A 19,143-nucleotide genomic window follows, 5' to 3' on the forward strand; every position below is an offset into this window, starting at 1 on the left:
GGGAGGTTCACCAAGAGTTGAACAAAAACTGTAAGAACAGCCAGCCCATAGCCCATCTGCAGCAGTGGCCTCATAGGAGACTTCTCCAGCCTACTGTCCTGTGATTGCACATCACAATTGAAAGTGACTTGCAGACATCCTAAAGCAAAGATAATGTCTTTTGTACTGAATAGATCTTGACAGATGTCTCTCTTCAAAGAATTTGTATGAACTTTATTTTTTTAAACACACACATTTCATCCTCCAGAGCAAACTGCAAGGAGAATCTCCAATGCATACTGTATGAAAAGCAACTTCATTTCGTTCCTTTGAAACTTGCCATCAGCTCGTTTCTTTTGCTTCCCCTTAGCTTTTGCAATAAAAGAAGCAATGAAAAGATGAATTCCTACTGATGTGTCCATACCACTCAGAGTACCACAGATTTTTCACATACAAAGCCATCACTTCCCCTTTTCACTCACAGACCCTTCTCAGCACCGTTGGTTTTTGGGAGGCAAGGGTGGCTCAGCAGTGCTGGAAAATACTCTGCACCTTGCAAGACAAGGGTGTAAGATTTTGAAAGCCTCTAAATTAAACTTTGTACGGGGGCATTAAAAGAGCAGAGTGGCTTGTGACGTGGATGGCTGTGCCCCAGGAATGCAGACCACAAACTGTACAGAACCTCCCTTGTCAAATGTGATTTACCTGACTTTGATCAAGTCACTGAAACTCCGTCTTGTTTGAAACATCCTTAAAAAATGCTCTACAGCTGTTCTTCTTGCCCTCATTCCTCTCCTGCTCCCATCCCTTTTGGAGGAACAGAGGTCTGAAGATATGCTTTATAAGCTTTGGAGGACCAGGCCATCTGGTCTAGCAAATACCTGCTCAAATAACCTACAGAAGAAAGCCAAAACAGTGCCTTTCATGTTGATCATGTTACAGATTTGGATATTTTACCATATAAAATCAGCCTATTGGTAACATGAATGTGTGAAAAACAAGTGAATAAAGACACAGCACAAATTTAGGAACAGAAATATAACAGACTATGTCTTAATGCCACGGGGATTAAACACTTCAAGGGCTGAAAGATGATGGCCAACAGCAGAAAATCAAGATCCAACACAGAGCAATGGCAACAGAACCACACCTGAATAAGAAAATCTACCCAGGAGCAGTTTGCATGATCACTTGAAGATACATTACGTTATTTTCTGGTTTGGTATCTGTGTACAATTCCTTGGTCTGTACTTGCATGTTTCTGCACCTAGAGATCATCCTCCATCAAGCTGAGTTCTTTAGGGCTGGCAGGACACGCTGGGCTGTCACTTGTTCCATCACAGCAAATTTCTTGGTTTACAAAGTCACACAAGACCTCATGTCGACATGAATTAGGTTTTTAGCCACAGCTGCTATTATCTTTTGGTTTACCACTAATGATGTGCTTGGCATGTTATGTGTTCTAATGCAAGCACCACTCTGGCTTTAACTTAGAGATATAACTGAGGTAATGGCCTGGGGAAGCAAGGCCAGTGCCACTGTTGTCCTCCTGGAAAAGCACTGGATTTGTCCTCTAACAAATGCCTCAGACCTCACGTAATTGCCCTACACACAATACTTGGCAAAAACACGATCTGGCAGGTGTTTGGCACTAGCACAGCTGGAAAGCAATACTATAGTAAGGGGATTGATTTAATCTCATCATCTCAGTCTTTTCAAAAGTGTGATAACCTTCCTCTCTCAACACTTAGGATGGGAGCCTTGTTCCTACAAGAGAGTCCACAGCACACACATAACAAAGATTGCACGGACTGCAGCTGTTTGAAGTCAAATATCTCTGATCTAGTTTCCTAGCCCTGGCCCATACCCATAAAATCAAGGAAACATAAAGCTGTCACAGCCAGAGTGAAAAACAAGAATTCATGCTCACGCAGCCATTACAGCACAGCAGGCAAACAAAAAGGAGCCACATGAATCCTCTCCTTCCAGGTGTGTCACGTTCTCCTGTCTGGAAAAGGTCTCGTTTCCTAGGCTGTGCTCCTCCTTTTTCAGGATGGTAGATGGCAATCAGCATCACAGATACGTGTAGCCCATCACCCCGTAGTTCTGGCCCCTTCCCTCTCAAAGAGGCTTCTTCTGACAGCAAGACACAGACACGTCCTCCAGCCATATATCCACTGCACACAAACATGCAGGGGTGACCTCCCTACCCTACCTACCACTTTCTGCTACTGAATGCTCACCTTTACACCTAAAGGCTGACTTTAAGATGATTTTTTATGTTCAGAAAAAAATACACACAGACACAAACCCCATCATGTTCCCTTTAATCAAGCTAGGGAGTCACAGCATGTCAATTTTTGCTTTCCATCAGCAACAGCAATGACTCTCAGGCACTGGTGGACACGGGAGGCACACACACTGGCTCCCAAATGCACATCCTCTGCAGAGGAGCACATGCTGCCTTGGCTGGTAGGTGCTCCAAATCAACAAAATAAGCTGGCCATCAGCTCCGGGATCTCTGTGCCTTTACAGTCATTTGGGGCAGTCTGAGTTATTTGGCTATCCCAATCAGAGCAGTTCTGGGCAAACCTATTGTGTCTGGGGAGATCTTCTTATTTTTCCCCCCTCTGATCCAGATTTGCAGACCTATTTTTCCAGGCATGAGAATACTATAGATGGAGTGATGTTTTCCACCACTTTTTGCAGAGATCAGAACATAAGAAAACAGGAACTTGCTTCAACTGCAGCACAACTTACATTGTAAACATCATGTTTCCCATCAGACTGCTGACTCTCACCACCTGCCAAGCACGAGCTGGTTTCCAAAGGCTGAATTCTGAGTCTCAGAGGCTAAATAGTGGCTGTCAGTAGGAGGACTGCAGGAAGATGGATGCAGAAATGTGCGCTTTACAGCCCCCATGTCTCTAGCCCAGCTCAATAATATTTCCTGCCATGAGCAACCCTCATTTAGATTGTAATTTCACATGACACATTACCACCATATACAATCAATATATCATAATCATAGAAAGAACAAATGAGGAGATGGAATGGCCATAAATGCCATGTTCTTGCCACTGCAGCAATCTTCCTTTCAGATCACAATCCAATATTATTTTAAATTCCCTGAGCAATCGGGTAGCCACAGAATCCCTGGAAAACAGGTCCACAGACTCTTAAACCCATTTGCAGTATGAAGCATGACGATTTCCTTATTTCATCCCATCCATCTCTTAGACCCTCCTGTTGATCTTTTCTCATTGTACCCTACAACATGAAATTTCATTTTGGAAAAAAAGGAAAACACACACAGCCAGGTGCAATATGGAGTTGTGGGGGGAAACAGCTACTTGCCCTTTTCATTCTAGGTGTATAACCTCATTTTTTGGGGGAGTGGGAAGTTCCCAACCAGAATTGTCTGGAAATTCATGTCTCTTTCGATATACATTAATCCAGTTATGCTTTATTTCTCACTGTTGATCACAGTTGAACATATTTTTCAAGACAGATGATCCAGCAATTTTCAGTGGTGTTACTTTCTATCTTTAATTTTAAAACTCTAAGTCTTATTTCTCTATCTTAACTGATATTTGCAATATGAAAATACTCTGGCTTTTGTCCTTCAGGTTATTAATGAAAATATCCAATGGAAAAAAAAGAATTATAGCAGTCTCCTCATGACCCAAATTTAATCCTGTTGAAAATTCAATAAACTTGAACTTATACATTCCGTTTGTTTTTCATCCTTCCAGACAGTTACTTTACTGCATTATCCTCCATGAACTCACTGCTGCTTACATAAAACAAAGATTATGATTTCAATTTAATAGCATTTTACATGTCCAGTGCACAAAGGAAACTCAAAGAATATGAAGGGGAAAAGCAATGAACACTTGAAAGCTTTTCTATAGAAAGAAGCTTAACTCAATATAAAACTTCCCCACAAAGATCCAATTGTATCACATCTATTGCATTCTGTGCCCTCCAAAAGTTACCTCCAAGCTAAGCAAGCATCTCTCATTTAATTAGTTCAAGAATGGATTAGATCTTACCTTTTCTCCTTTTTCTCCTCTGCCATAGACTCTGCCCTAGAAATGCAAAAAGAAGAAGGTACATTTAATAGCAAGGGTGTCAAACTATACTGTAAATACATATTTCATCTTTTCCTTGATATCTATGTGTGTGTGTGCATAAATATCACTAATACATATATGCACACAATCACAGGATGGTTAATGTAAGTAAAGTTACTTTTCGGGGCAAAATCCCTCAAAAATACTTCAGTTACAAATTAAAATAGATAGCCCATCCCCAATTCTCCTACTCTAGCACCAGAAAACACATCTTGTTTTTCACCAATACCAGAGTCTGATATTACATTTTCAAAATCAAAGATGCCAGCAACTCTAATTAGACTGAGGGTTAAAAACCTCCTTGCTTAAAAACTCAGCCTGGCATTTGCACTAATTGCAGCTGGGGAAAGCAGGATCTTGGTTATCTGAATGTAAAGAAGTTGGGAGAGATTTGCATCTTCTTTGTGTGTAGTTGCCTCTTACTGTCCTCTGCTGGACGTGCAGCTGTGCTAAAACCAAGTACATCCAAGACACATATTTTAACTAAAATGCCAATACTAAGTTAATTATCAACTAAACTCAGGGATGAACCCATCCATTCCCCCCTGAAAGGCCAATGGATGCTAGAAAGACCAGTTTCTCCCTGGTATAAAGGCCCAGCAAGAGAAACATATTAAACAGAGTACACTAACACTGTGAGCAAATGTTCCATGTAGAGGAGAGAAAAACTACTTGTATTTCCACCTTGTTATCTAAAAATCATTCTATTTCTTACTTACTGACTCTCCTTTTTCTCCTCTGAGTCCAGGAAGCCCTTGACTGCCGCTTTCTCCCTTCAAAAAGAAGAAAGGTTGTTGATACCACAGAGATAACCACAGGCCCAGAAATAATGGACAAAAATTTCCACTTATCCTCCCCATTGTCCTCACTTGTGAGCTGCATGATGTTGGTGTTTGCATTTCACAGTTAGGTTTTGGCTGCCTTGTGGTTTTATTTGGTTGTTCATTATTTTTTACTTGCTTTTTGGAGAGCAGTGCAATGAGGGCTTGGCTGAGATTGTGGATACTTCTGTTCCCACTAGTCTCTACTGAGATTTCAGCTCCTGCTGAAAGTCCAGAAGGACGGGGTGGACTTCATTACATTTATACAGACTTGAATGCCCAAGCTCTCAGATTGATTTTGCACTCTATTTTTCATATGAAAATACTGCTGGAACCCTTCAGGGTGCACTGGCTAGGCATAGAGCTCTCTATTGTGAAGTACTTCAGAAGTCATTATTTTCTCTTAAACCAGGAAGAACTTAGAAAGTTGGTTTGCATAACACCTAGAGGGTGCACATCTAAGATGTGGAAAAAATAAACCTGTAAATATTGTCAGGACTTTAGAGTTATATTTATACTTCCAATTTTGAAAAAACATTGTTTTCATTCACATCAGGTTTTCATGATCAGCCAACTCCTCCATTCCCTAGCAGAAAGGTACAACACACACAGTCACTCTCACTGCTTCCACAAATGGAAATGAAAGAAAGGTAAGATGTAAAAAGATAGTTGAAAACATTAAAAAAATCCAAATTATGATTGGTAGGGAAACAAAAACTGGAAAAACAAGTATATAGGGAGGAACAGTGATCAAATAAAACCCAGACAAAACTTTATCTTCACTTGTTTTCTAGGAATCATAGAATAGTTTGGATTGGAAGGGACCCTGAAGACCATCAGTTTATAACCCCTCTGCCATGGGCAGGGACACCTCCCACCAGACCAGGTTGCCCAAAGCCCCATCCAGCCTGTCCTTGAACGCCACCAGGGATGGGGCATCCACAGCTTCTCTGGGCCAGTGCCTCAGCACCCTCTGAGAAAAGAATTTATTCCTTATATCTAATCATAATCTTCTATTTCTTAGTTTAAAGACACCCCCCCCTTGTCCTATCACTGCACTGCCTGACAAAGAGTCCCTCCGCAGCTCTTCTGTAGCCCCCTTTAGGCACTTGCAGGCTGCTGTAAGGTGCTTCTGGAGCCTTCTCTTCTCAAGGCTGAACAACCCCAACCTCCTCAGCCTGTCTTCATCGAAGAGGTGCTCCAACCCCTTGATCATCTTTGTGGCCCTCCTCTGGACTTGTTCTAGTGCTTCCATGTCCTTCTTGTGCCGGGGGCCCCGTAGAAGAAGGATAGTTTTCACCCAGGAAAGAGAAAATATTTTCCAGGTTAAGGAGTGAAATAAACAGAGAGCCAAGGAAGATGTACCATTTGATAAACATCTATCAAATATAGAACTAAAGATGATAAAACCTACAAGTGCAGAAAAAAATGCCTGAAAACCATGGTCATGTACTCCAGAGTCTTAAGACTGGAAGAGGGACCAGCTGAGCATACGTACATTACTTATGTACGTATGTACATAAATGACCTGTTTAAAGCTATTTTTAGTGTTGCCAGTCACTCCTTTGAGTCCTCCTGCACCAGGAGGTGATGGAGAGCAGAAGGCTCTGCCTATGCACCTCTAGTTACCTCCTGCCTGGTTCTCACCCAGAACACATATACCAGCAATACTGCTGAGCCTTCCATCCATCATGCTGAAACACAGTAACACTGTTCCTTGCACATGCCTCACCTGTTTGTACCCGCCATTGACTTTTGATTGTAGGCAGTTTAGGTAGTCTGGTGTAGACATGGTATCAGGCTGAAAATATCTCAGACTTGGAATGGGAATTTTGAACTGCCACAATGGCAGTAAATCCAGTGACCAGTCATCCCAGTTGACCACTCCCCAGTCGTCCCATGTGGACTGCATAGGATTTCTTTTTTTATCTCAATTGGCTGCCCAGGGAAGTGGTGGAGTCACCATCCCTGGAAGTCTTCAAAAGAGGTTTAGATGTAGAGCTTAGGGATATGGTTTAGTGGGGACTGCTAGCGTTAGGTCAGAGGTTGGACTCGATGATCTTGAGGTCTCTTCCAACCTAGAAATTCTGTGATTCTGTGATTCATTTTGTCCTGATCTCTGTCCAAAAAATGTGTTTAGCTGCACCAGAAACTGAAATATTTTTCAAAATCATGCTTTCTTTTCCCCTGATGCAGATAGGCTTTTGAAAACATCCATATCAATTTTGCCAAGAGGAAAAAAAAAACAAACACCATTATAGTCAAAGGCAGGTAAGCAACACCATTTCTGCGAAGTGGATGGAAACAGATCCCACATATAAAAGATTTTCCTTAAACTTGGAGCACAGATTGACAGCAGTCCTAGAAGAGAACAGAAGCCCACTGACCATCAGCCCAGTGCTCCAGCCAGCCTGTCTGCCTCCAAAAAACACAGCATGGGTGGCAAGTACAGAAGGAAAATATATTCCATTGGGCTGTTAGAATCTAAAACTTGTCAATAAGACCCAAGTTCAAGCCAATTCTTCCAAGGCTATTTCCTATCTTGCTCTTCCCCAACACCATCCTTTACTGTATCTCCTTCCAAAACATGTACAGTGCGTCTCCATACAGAAACCCAAGTTTGGCAGCATAGATGACTGAAGCAAAAATGTTCATCTCTAAGATATTTTTTTTCTACTTTTTTCTAGTAACTGCAAGCTCCTGTTTTGCCATGGGTTTTGAAAGTCAAATTAAAGAAGGACAGAAACTCATTATCCTCCCATGCAGGGTATATGCTTGGAGTATTACCCCAGTCAGATAGCACCATAGGAAAAGCTTGTCTAAACAACCCTTACCAAAAGAAGAAATATATTTTGGGACCTCAGGATAATGGAGCCTGAACACTAATCTCTTTGCCTTCAACCCGGATAGATGACTGTCACAATCACTTTGCTAAACAGACCCTCAAACTGACTGAAAAGAAAAAAAAAAAAAAAAGTAAAAAAAAAAAAAAAAAGTAGCCATTATTTCTACTTTGGACAAGGAATGAATAAGCCACCAGCTACTGCTCTAATCCAGGGAAAAACAAACAAAGAAATCCAAGACAAAACAACAATAACAACTATCTTACTCTAGAGAAATAGTGTTACAGTCCTCTTCCTTTTATCAGCCTCTCTAAAGATCCCCCTTTTGGGGGCAAGGGGTTTATTTTGGTTTCTGTCATTGATCTCCACTGCTATTAGTACCCCCTAGTGGGACTCATTTCTCAGGTGACTCACACCAGCTGCACATAGTTTTTTTTTGAAGCAGCTACATCAGCTGCTTTCCTGCGTACTTATATGGCCATAAGGTCCCTTGTGGGGTATTTCTCAGTACCAGCCTGTAAAATACTTCTGGATAATGCCCAAGTGCCTACAGTCCACTTAAATATCCCTAGGGCTCTGGTTATTTAGGATTAGATTTCAGCCTTGCAACTCACCCCCAATAAAGAGATGTTCAATTATGTTGATGTCTATAGAGAAAATCATGACTTCTGACTCAGAGTCCTGACATCACTGTTTCTACCTTTTTCTGATAATTCCTTTCCTTCTTAATTAGTTTACTCCCACCTCTCCATTTAGTCAATTAATGCTTAGTCTTTTCTTAGGCTGTACTTGCTTGCTAGCGTGTTTTAATCAAACCTAAGAGTATGGTGGATATGGATTTTTTTTAATTTTTTTTTTTTTTTTGTAGCATTTCTTGAAGCCACAGCTCTTAGATTTATGTAACAAATAGAAATATTCAATATTCATTCCCTTAAAAAAAACTTTAGAGCCATCCTCATTACACAACAACACAACTTTAAAACCTTGCCCCTTAGAAACAAGGAGACGAGTTGAATGACCCTAGACCGTATTTTGGACACCTCTACCCCATAATGCAGAAGCCAGTCATTTCTGTGGGGCCTTGGCCCACCTCATGGTAATACTGGAGAGCTGCAAATAGCACCTCCTTTCTTCCCTATTGCCAGCATTTCAGTTTGGGTGGCTCAATAATACACAAATAGAAAGGAGGGGAGAGAAATTTGTCTCTGCACAGAGAGCAGGGATTGGGACAAAGCTGATCTCCAGCAAGCTGGTCTTTGGCTGGCCTGTGCAAGGACTGTTGTCAAGGGCTTTATATATTATTTAATCTTTGCTAGTCAGGAATCAAATCTATGGCTTGCCTTCTTTAGCAGATAAAGAAGCTAAGCTGTCTGCCTCAAATCATCAGTTGTTTGTACCAGACTGCTGTCAGAGCCATCTAAGTGGCATCATCCCCGACTCTCAGTGCCTGTGACATGGCCCTACCTTAGTAGCATGCAAGTCATGGAACACTACATCCAACAAAAAGCCATACACATCTCCAGAGCCATCGAGTCACCCACCTGCAGGGGTGGGACAGCCATTTGGAGATCTGTTAAAAAAAGGCTCCTGCTGTGGTGCTTGGACATAGCCTGTTACGTAAACAACTAATACCTCCTACACTGTGCCGTGCTGCACACTACAGACATCCTTGCCAGTGTGCAGACCTTGTCAAAGCACTGAAAGACAACGGGATGCTGCTGCAGGGCACTTTTATTATAACCCTCATCGCCCTTCTGCAGCCTCCTCACAGGAGTCATGGCTCTGCCATTCTTCAAAACAGCCCCTTATTATTTAGGCTGTCACAGATTAAAATAGAAAGTTGCTATTTATATTCCCATAAGGAAATATTTTCTGCAGTTTCAGTCAGGCACATCTGAACACTAATGCACCCGTGCTCTTTATTGCCAGCAGAAAACATACCCCCAAACACAGATCCTCATCACTCAAGGTTTCTCTCTGCAGGCAGAAGAGCAAAGTTTGCCCCCCCAAAAAAACAAACAAAAACCAAAACAAAACAACAAAAAACACCAACTCCACCACAACAAAATCAGTGCTGAGGATATCTGACCTTCCAAAACCCTGATATTTTTCCTCTCCTCTCCTCTCTCACAGTGTTTCAGGACAACCGAATACCTTTTGCTGGGCTGCAGTGAGTTTATTCACCAGTTTTAAATTCAGTCACTGAATTTGCAAAAGTGATTCATATAGAAACATTTTTGAATACAGATTCTTCCCCAAAGGCTTTTTAATCACACAGATGGTGAAACTGGGAACCACCAACACCACCAACTTTCACCTCTAAAGCAACATGAACCCTTGTTTTCTTCCAGTACAAGTGTTCTCCTCTAAGTCTGTTTCACAGCTCGAACTAGAGCCATGCAAGAAGGAGAATGCCTGCGTGTTGAATGTGCACAACACACACACATCAAAGAAGCTTGCAGAACATGCAGGATAATATAGAGGTTGCACTGTGAAACTTGAAGCAGCCATCACAACCGTTCTCCTACCCTGTTATCTAGGAAGAAGAGTACTAAGGAAAGTGGCCTGTATTTAACATCAGCTCATGACTAAAACGCGCTCGTTAATAACAGATTGTGGCTAATCCCTTGCCCCATTCTCAGGAGACATTGTAGAGAGTGACTGGGAGGCTGCTACCTAACCTACAGCTATCTAGTGCTGCTGAGCAAGGCTCAGCACAGAAGGGTTTCCAGGTGACTCATCATGAAAGCTGTGCATGACCCAGTGAAAAATAGGAGTTTGCAAAAAACACCAGTTTAGAACCTATGTGAAAAGATTTTGGAACACGTTTATTCTCAAGTGGCAACAGAGGCTCAAATGCAAGCCTAGAGCAAAGCTACGAGTCAGGCAGAGTCCCCAGCACTCCAAGGTCATTGAAAAGTATCTGAACTTAGTGATATGTCAAATTGATCCTTATTTCTCAAAATCTTCAACTCCTCTATTTACTCTGAAACTGCCTTTTTTTTGTTGTTGGCTTTATCAGACAGATGAACCAGCACATCTTACTGACCTTTTGGCCTTTGGGACCTTCAGGGCCGGTTGGGCCTCTCTCACCCTAAAGAAAAAAACATGATTAGTCAGATGGATCTTGCCATTATATAACAAAGGGACCCAATCCCACAGTCATTGAGAACAACAGAAAGGTTTTCTGGTTTTAGTGGACAGCAGGCTAAAAGTGACAGGTCTTCACAAGCAGTGACAGTGAAGTTGGCTGCTCAGAGGTCCCAGTCACAGCCAATACAAGCATTATATGATTTTTAAAAGGTATGAGATCTTTCTCAGGGTGGCTATATTTATTTCCAGAATTTCTTCCTACTCAACTGAAGAACGATGCACAAGACTGGGGTGGATAAAAATAACCACTTTGTTCTCCAAGGTTGCTTTCAAGACTATCAGCATGATCAAAACTGAATTAAATAAAGATAAAACACCTGGGAAGATTGCCATTACCTCTATAGACATCCCACCATCTGGTTCTTTCTGTGAAGTGCTTACCACCACTAGGTCTCCAAGCACTTCACAAACACGGTCTTTCTTATAACTCACTTGCATGGTATCATTATTTCCAAACCCATTCAACATACCAGAAAAAAAAACACACTCTACACTCACCTTTTCTCCAGCAGAACAGGAGCAATTGACGGTCTTGAGGTGGGCAACTTGCTCGCTGCCAACAGTGGGCTTCACTTCCACGGGAGGTGCTTCTGTCAGGACCGTGACCTGGCACTGCACCCAAACACTCAGGGTCATGATGAAGACTTTGATGCTAGAAAACTTTATCTTCCACCCACTTTAGAGAAACCGCATAGGCATTACTGCACAGCTAAATATGTTAGGAATGAAATCCCACAAAAGCCATTCATTCGAGCAATGGGAGAAAATGTGGCAAAATGAACAATGAATCTCTTTAACCAGGATCGAGAGGAGAAGAGTGAAAGGGGAGTGGAAGTGACTACTGAGAGCTGGGCACAGGAAACTAAGCAGTAACTGGCACTGTGTTAGCTCTCCCCAAATAAAACCAGTGGGATTCGTGCTGAATATTTCATGCTGAATTTCTGTTGTTCCATCATCACTTCAGGGTTTTGTTTCCCATGACAGTTTGACAGGGAAAAAGTGACTTGGAAACTTCAAATTCCTCATACTCATCCCTTTACAGTTCTCTTCTGGCACTGCTACTTTACCAATTATATAGCTAGGTTTGATTCACCATCATTATAAAAATGATAAACCCACACTGTCATAAATTTCCTGGTTTGTGTAATAGATTTCAATGAAGAGTGTTCATGTGAAAATGAATTAATGACAAAAAGAAGCTTACTGGTCCAGAGGGAATGTCACAGCAGGTCTCCAGCTCAGCATGCCGAGAATCACAGTAAATAACCATCCGCTGAAGATCAAACTGGAAGACAAAGTGAGGCAATAGTCTCAGAGACAGTGAATTATTAAAGACCACATGTCCTTTTGTTTGGATACACACGGTGCAGATGAATGCAAATAAAAACCAGATGGGGCTAAATTCATGGCGATTCTGTGACTCCCGTAGTCAATCTCTTTCTTTCTCTCTCAATAACAGACCAATATCTCAGCATTCTTCAAGAGTGCTGTGTTAATGAGCCCCTGAATACGCCTATTAACTCTGTGATGCAGGTTTTAATTCAATAAGGAACTCTGCTAATCGCTGTGTCCTGGCCAAATTCCTGTCTGGGAAGACATATTTTGCCCACCTATATCCTTCCTAGAATTTCATCTAGACATAAGGTTTGTTTTTCTCCTGTTGCGACTTGCATCTTCTGACCATTTACCCCTGTGTGAGAAATGCTATTAGCACACTTAATATGCACATCCCATCCTTGTTGTGCAGCTAAGAAAGATTACCTAAGTCTCAAACCACCCATCATGCTTAAGTTATACCAGGTTAATGCAGCAACCAGACCAATGTGCAGGTATAACCTTAAGTTCAATTAGAGCAAGAGCTATTAAATATCAGCCTTATTTTCCAAGGAATAGAGACTATGTCGTGACTCTACTTAGTCATCAGGATTTCTTTTTTTTCCCCATCCCTTGCTGTCACAAGTGGAAACCTTCATAAGGCCAGACTGGACAGAAAAACATCTTTATGTGTGTAGCTCAGTACTTATTTCGATCATATTTATGGATGATTTTGTCTCTGATCTTAACTCTTGTGTATCCTGGGACTAGACCGAAAGATGAAATACATTTCTCATTTTTAATCCCTTTTACATAGATATTGACAATCTCGCATAAAAGGCCACAAGTCTTACACGCGATGAAATGCCAATCTGTTTTAGCTGTGCAACACAGGTAATATTCCAGTTATGCTGCTTTAGGATAAGGGACATTTACAACAAAAACGCCCCAAAATACAATCACATGCTGCAAGCCCAGCACTGAAAGTTACACCAGTTCTACTTGATACACGCAGTACTTACATCAATAGGGACACTATCATACAAACGTTTGCCAATCACAGTCTTTCCCTGAATGTCAATATTTTCCCTGTCTTCAATAGGCAGCATCTGCACCAGCTTGCAGTCTATGTACAGCGAGACAGCTGTTGACTGAATGCTGAGGGCAATCTTGTGCCAGCTGCGGTCAAAGAGATCACTGACTCGTGCGCTGCGGAAGACCACTCTCACGGCATCTTTGGTGAGCCCAACGGCATTGTACTCCACGGCTTTGTTCTCTCCGTCCAGACGGATTGAGACCTGAAAACAGACAGAGGTGATTTTGCCATTAGGTGTACAGCCTCCTCCTTCCTCCTGCCTGCTTTCCATTGCAACTGACACCCCAAAGACAGGCATTTGGTTAGAAGCTGATGCAAAGAGCAGAGGATGTTCTTTTGGATGAGATATGAAGTTGGATAGGGAGCCTATACCTGTTCTAGTGAACAGACAGGGCTGGGCACTGGCTTGAGCACAAACCCTTGACCATCCTGACCTTGCCTCTCCTCATGAGCACTGTCCCTGGTATGGTTTCATCCCATGCCACCATAATGCCTCCCTGGCAATGCTTGGGCACGGTTGGGTGCTAGCACATGTCAGAGACGTCTCCCCAAAAGTATACAGACAAAGCTGAGCCTGTTTTGGATCCCTTTACCCTGTGCAATCCTCCACTACTTCCCAGCAGGCTCTGTGCTCTTTAGTCCCCCTCACATGTCCTCAACCATCCCACAGGGCATGGACAAACCCCTCATTTCCTGATATGCAAACAGTCTGCTCCGCTGTAGCATTACAGATTATTCAAGACACTTTGAACTGAAGACCAAAACACACAATAATGATTATGCCTCGGGCTCTGAGGAGACCTAGGACCATGTTATTACACAGTGTGGACACAGACAAGCTGTGCGACTTGAAGTCAGTGCTGAAGACTGGTTCCTGACCTAAATCATTTAATTAGAAATAAAAGAGACAATGCCTAGTGATGGAGGAAAGCTAGAAGTTTAAGGATAGATGGCCTCAAATGTCTTCCTTTCAGAGTAAAATTATCTAGTGTAACACATAAAAAATGAAGTCCCAGGTGACCACTCTTAGGCAAAGCATTTTCAAATGAGTGAAAACAAAATTCCATTTTAATCTTCTATTAAATCACACCACTCCACTTGATCACTGCAGAATCAATACCTCACCATTGATTCCCTCCATCTTTCTTCCTTTACATGTCTCTGCCTTTCTCTCCACAAGCCATTCCTAGCAACATCGTGCTACACATACCCCATGTTGCAAGCTACGGAGTAGGTAAACATAGGCTTTTGAAGACGTTATACTCCTAGCTCATTTAAAAATTGATTTTCTCTTTTATCAAAGACAGACAGTTACTGGCAAGCAGCAGGGAATGGAGCAGAGCTCAGAGCCTGGGGAAGCAGTGGAGCATCCATGAGCTGCAAAGCTGAAAGGAGTTTGGCCACATTGGCACCAAACTGTGCCTGATGGAAGCAACACAGGGTAGGCTGCCTCCAAACCTGACTCAACATCTCCATGCAGCTGGGCACCATGCTGGCTAGAAATGCCGTCTCAGATCAGTGCTGACTTAGAAGTGTCAGCTGTCTGTAAACTAAGCAGGTACACAAACACTTAGTGGCCAAAGTTCAAGAGACTGTGCATGAAACAAGGCTCATGAGGCTCTAAGAACACTTTTGGCACCACAATTGAAGGCGCTTTTGAAAATATTACTGAGAATATTGAGTTCTTTTTTCTCTCTCCATCTACACAGTTCAGGTTTTCAGCTGTCTCCAACAAAACATAAAACCCTGAAAAACATACAACCCAACCAAACCATCTCCTGCTGAAGCACACTCAAATCTCTAAGCTTAGTATAATACTAAGAATGTTAGATTGGAAAAGACGGCCCTTTACTCCAACCTTAGGGTCTCATACCTGTGGTATGCCGTACTTGTCAATAATCTGCCAAATATACCAGTCTTCTTTTCTGGAAGCCTTCCGGAATTTGAAGGTAGTTACAAAGGCATATTCATCAGGCAGACCTTGTGGGAATACATCCCTGGCATGGGGAGGGAAAAAGAGAGCAATGTATCAGGCTTAGCAGTGTAGAGCAGAATTTCTAAAAACTCTGCATGTCCCAACAATGCTTCCCAAAAGTATCATGTCGTTCCCACAAAATCTGCTGTATTTGGCAGCTTAAAAACGATGAACATGAGCTTGTGCCCTCCAGGTGGTTCTGTCCTTGAGGAGCCCTTCTCCATTCCAACAATGAAGCTCTCAGGTTAAATAAGGAACAGCAAAAAGCTTCAGTCTCAGACTCATCATGTCAAAGCAATTGATTTTCACCTGATGATTCAGTTCATGCATGCAGCAAATCGTCCTGTTCTTCTCTAGATGCACTGGAGACCTCTGAAATCTGACAGTGGACAGGCATGCTTGAAATCCTCTATAAATGTACCAAATTATAGTAACAAATATTGTGATATTTTCCCCAAAATAGGCACTACACCTCATTCCTGCCCAAGGATATTTTCCTTGGCTGGTGGCCTGGGAGAACAGAACCTTCTCAAATCACACTTTACAAGTACCTTAGGCAGAAATTTGTTCATTGTGACACCATGGTCCATGCATAAGTCTGAATTAACCAAAACCAGCACTGTTTGACTCAACCCCAACATAAGAACATACCAGAAATGAGCTGGACAGAAGGGATAATTAACCCAAAATCACAATTTTTTGTCACTAGGCATAAATGGACATCTAGGAATGAGGATGAATGGAACAAACATGCTCTCCCTCCCTCCAACTCTTTATGATTTCTCTTTATGCTCTCTTTATAACGGTGCAACACAATGAACCAATTATTTTTCTATTATTTTATTGCATTCATGATTTTGCAAACTTTACTTATATTGCCTCTAAGCAATCTCTTTTCCCAGTTGAATAGTCCCAGCTACCCAGCTAACTTCATTGTTCCTAATGCCCAGGACAGCCTGCTCCTCTGATTACTCCTAAATAGGCCCTTCCTAAATATCATGTCTTTGCTTCTGGACATCTGAGCAGTCAGGCATAAGCACCCATTAGGAAAAAAAAAAAAAAAAAAAAGACAACAGCAGCAGTTAATAAAGAGCAAAAGAGCAAAACAGTGAAGAGAGTACTCTTAAGGAATACTGAATACTCAACACAGACCATTGCTATGCAGAAACTGGCACAGTTAACCCAACGGCATGCAAAGCTAGAAGTTGTTACTGGAGTTTAAGGCAAAAATGTCATCTTCAGCATTTCCAGAATGTTTTGTTTTACATTTACAGCAAAAGTTGAAGGCCAAAATATTCAATCATCATTTATTCAGTGCTTTGAATTTCCTGTATTTTTAGCCAAGTTTAAATTTCAGAATAAGTATTACTGTGATTTTTTTTTTCCACTGCTGTAGTTTTTGCTGTATAAAAAGCCCATGGAGACTATGCATCATTATAAGCTGGTCTTCCCACTGGGGGCAAAGGCACCTTCTGGAGTCTTCCAGCACAAGAGAAAACTAAACCAGCTCCTTCCCTTTGGAGAGCAGACAAGGCTGTCTTATTTCTCAGTAATAGGCATTCATGAACCATCCCTCCCTGGTCACAGATCCACCTCATGCCAGCATTGATCTCCCCTGTGGTACACAAAATAACCAGACATTCCCTCCCTTAACAATGAAACAAGAAGCCTGTCAGTTGTCACATGGCAGAGCTGCCATGGAGAATAAAACTGGCATGACTGGGCACTGAAAACCACCAAGAAAAACTAGGGGATATTTGGCAAGAGGGAGCAAAGTTGGTCACATCAGCCCTCCCGAGAGGGCACCCAGCCAGGTCTCTTGAACTGTTGACATGCCCTCATGCAAATTTCCTGTCAAATGGCTTTGGACACTCATTGTCTCCGTGTTTGTCAAAGAAGAAGCTTTGCTTGGCTTTTAACATCATTGACAGATCAAGAAACTTCAGCAAGGTGGAAGACTGACAGCTAAAAACACTTTTCTTATCACTGCATCCTCTTGAACATTTCCACATGAGAGTGCAGTTTGTATGGAAATTTCCCTGTAGCTCAGCTCCTAAACCTCTGCTGTTTCAGAATAGATGCCCAGTGCATTTAACTTAACTCACTCCTCACCACCTACCTTCATCATCACAGCTGGGTTTAGTGGGCTGCGTCCCTACCCAGATTTTTAGGACTCTGGTTTGCCTTTTAGGCACAAAAGAACCCTACTGACTTATTTTTCTGGCTACACACCACCACCAACTCTAACCTCCTCCCGAATTAAAGCAAAGCAGGAAAATGGTTTCTCAGTTAATCCCCAGGTGGCACAAGATGGCAGATTTACAGGTCTGGGGGTGCTTAGCTGTCCTGGTCCATAACACGTTTGCTGTTATCACATCAACAGCAGCTTGACTCTTGCTTTCCATGCTGCCTTTCCTTGTTGCTTTTACAACTCCATGTATACAGGCGTGCTTCATTCCTAGTACAAATTAAAGGCAGTGTCTGTAACTGTGGCATCGCTGCTTTGCTGAGCAGGTAGGTATACGGGCATGTGGTTGAAGTTAATCCCTTGTGATGATACCATGTTGGGCCTGACAGCCTACAACCAAATCTGGAAGAGCTGATTGCTGGCCTCTGAGCTCAGACAGTCTCTCTGTATACTTTTGATCTGGAAACAGGAATATCACCATGCAAGCTTAAATTCAGAAAAAGGTTTTCAGATGCTTAATACCCACAGAAATAACTGAGAATTAGGTACCTAAATATCCTTGTGAGTCTGGCCACACATCGTCACACAGAGACTGGCAAATGGTCCATTGGGTTGACTTACACTGATAGAAAGCTATAATGACCTATTACCTGTCAACCTCAACTGATTTTTTAAGGTGCTGAAGAACTGACTGCAAGTACCAGACAGAAAAAGGCTCCCTGCCAAAAGCAAACCTAAAAACGCTCATTGCTCTGAAGATATGATAAAAGCTGTTTCTCAAGTCCTTGGTCCTTGCATCTTTTACAGAGACGCATTACTGCATAAATAACAGCACCTCTGTTTATGAGCTTTCATTTCTTTCCTCACTAAAAAGTGATGTCCATCTAAAAGCCCAGCTATACTTAGGAATCCAAGGGCAGGAATTGCTGTCCCTAGGTATGTTTTACTTCCTTCTTTCACTCAAGGCTGAATTGAACTGATGATCCATATTATGGAGCTTTGCTGGATGGCTGGTACCTACAGGGAGCTCTCTGCCGGCTTCTTGGTCTATAACTCTGACAACAGGATGGATTGCAGAAGAGCTCATTATAAAACTCCAAGACATGGGAATCCTCTGGTGCTGCAGGTTGGTCTAAGAGTTAATTAAACCATCACCAAGGTCAGGTAAATCACAACTTCTACAAAGAAAAGATGATAATGACCAGGCAGGAGACTCTCTTAGCCATTTTCCATTTACACGATATATCCTCCTTCTTACATGTTTTTGTTTGGCATAAGAGCTTACATCTGTAACAATCAGAGTGATATCCTACATCTATAACAATAATACAGTGGAGAAAAATAAGATTATCGGTTCTCATTTCAGACACAGAATGTAATGGTTATTAATAAGGTGTTTGCATTTGGTGAGGAAGGGACATAATGAATACACCTAGAAAATCTGACCATTTTCACCTCAACTAAAAACCACTAACCACTAAGTAGGAAGAGGAGGATGAGAAGCAGAAGAAGAGGGGGAAGGGAAGGGAAGGGAAGGGAAGGGAAGGGAAGGGAAGGGAAGGGAAGGGAAGGGAAGGGAAGGGAAGGGAAGGGAAGGGAAGGGAAGGGAAGGGAAGGGAAGGGAAGGGAAGGGAAGGG

At 42.2% G+C, this 19,143-nt stretch overlaps 1 protein-coding gene across 1 annotated transcript in view; it reads right to left on the reverse strand.

Moving 5' to 3' along the window:
* COL22A1 (collagen type XXII alpha 1 chain) overlaps nt 1–19,143 on the reverse strand; it is a 222,941-nt gene that overhangs the window by 115,465 nt on the left and 88,333 nt on the right. Inside the window, exons 7-13 of the mRNA XM_084512133.1 lie at nt 15,216–15,339; nt 13,269–13,544; nt 12,137–12,217; nt 11,431–11,544; nt 10,829–10,873; nt 4,835–4,888; nt 4,035–4,070 (exon numbers count right to left, since the gene is read on the reverse strand). Coding sequence (XP_084368259.1) covers nt 4,035–4,070; nt 4,835–4,888; nt 10,829–10,873; nt 11,431–11,544; nt 12,137–12,217; nt 13,269–13,544; nt 15,216–15,339 — 730 coding nt within the window. The remainder of the gene's footprint in view (nt 1–4,034; nt 4,071–4,834; nt 4,889–10,828; nt 10,874–11,430; nt 11,545–12,136; nt 12,218–13,268; nt 13,545–15,215; nt 15,340–19,143) is intronic.

This window comes from Aythya ferina (genome assembly GCF_964211825.1).
Source record: "Aythya ferina genome assembly, chromosome: 2".
Taxonomy (NCBI): Eukaryota; Metazoa; Chordata; class Aves; order Anseriformes; family Anatidae; genus Aythya; species Aythya ferina.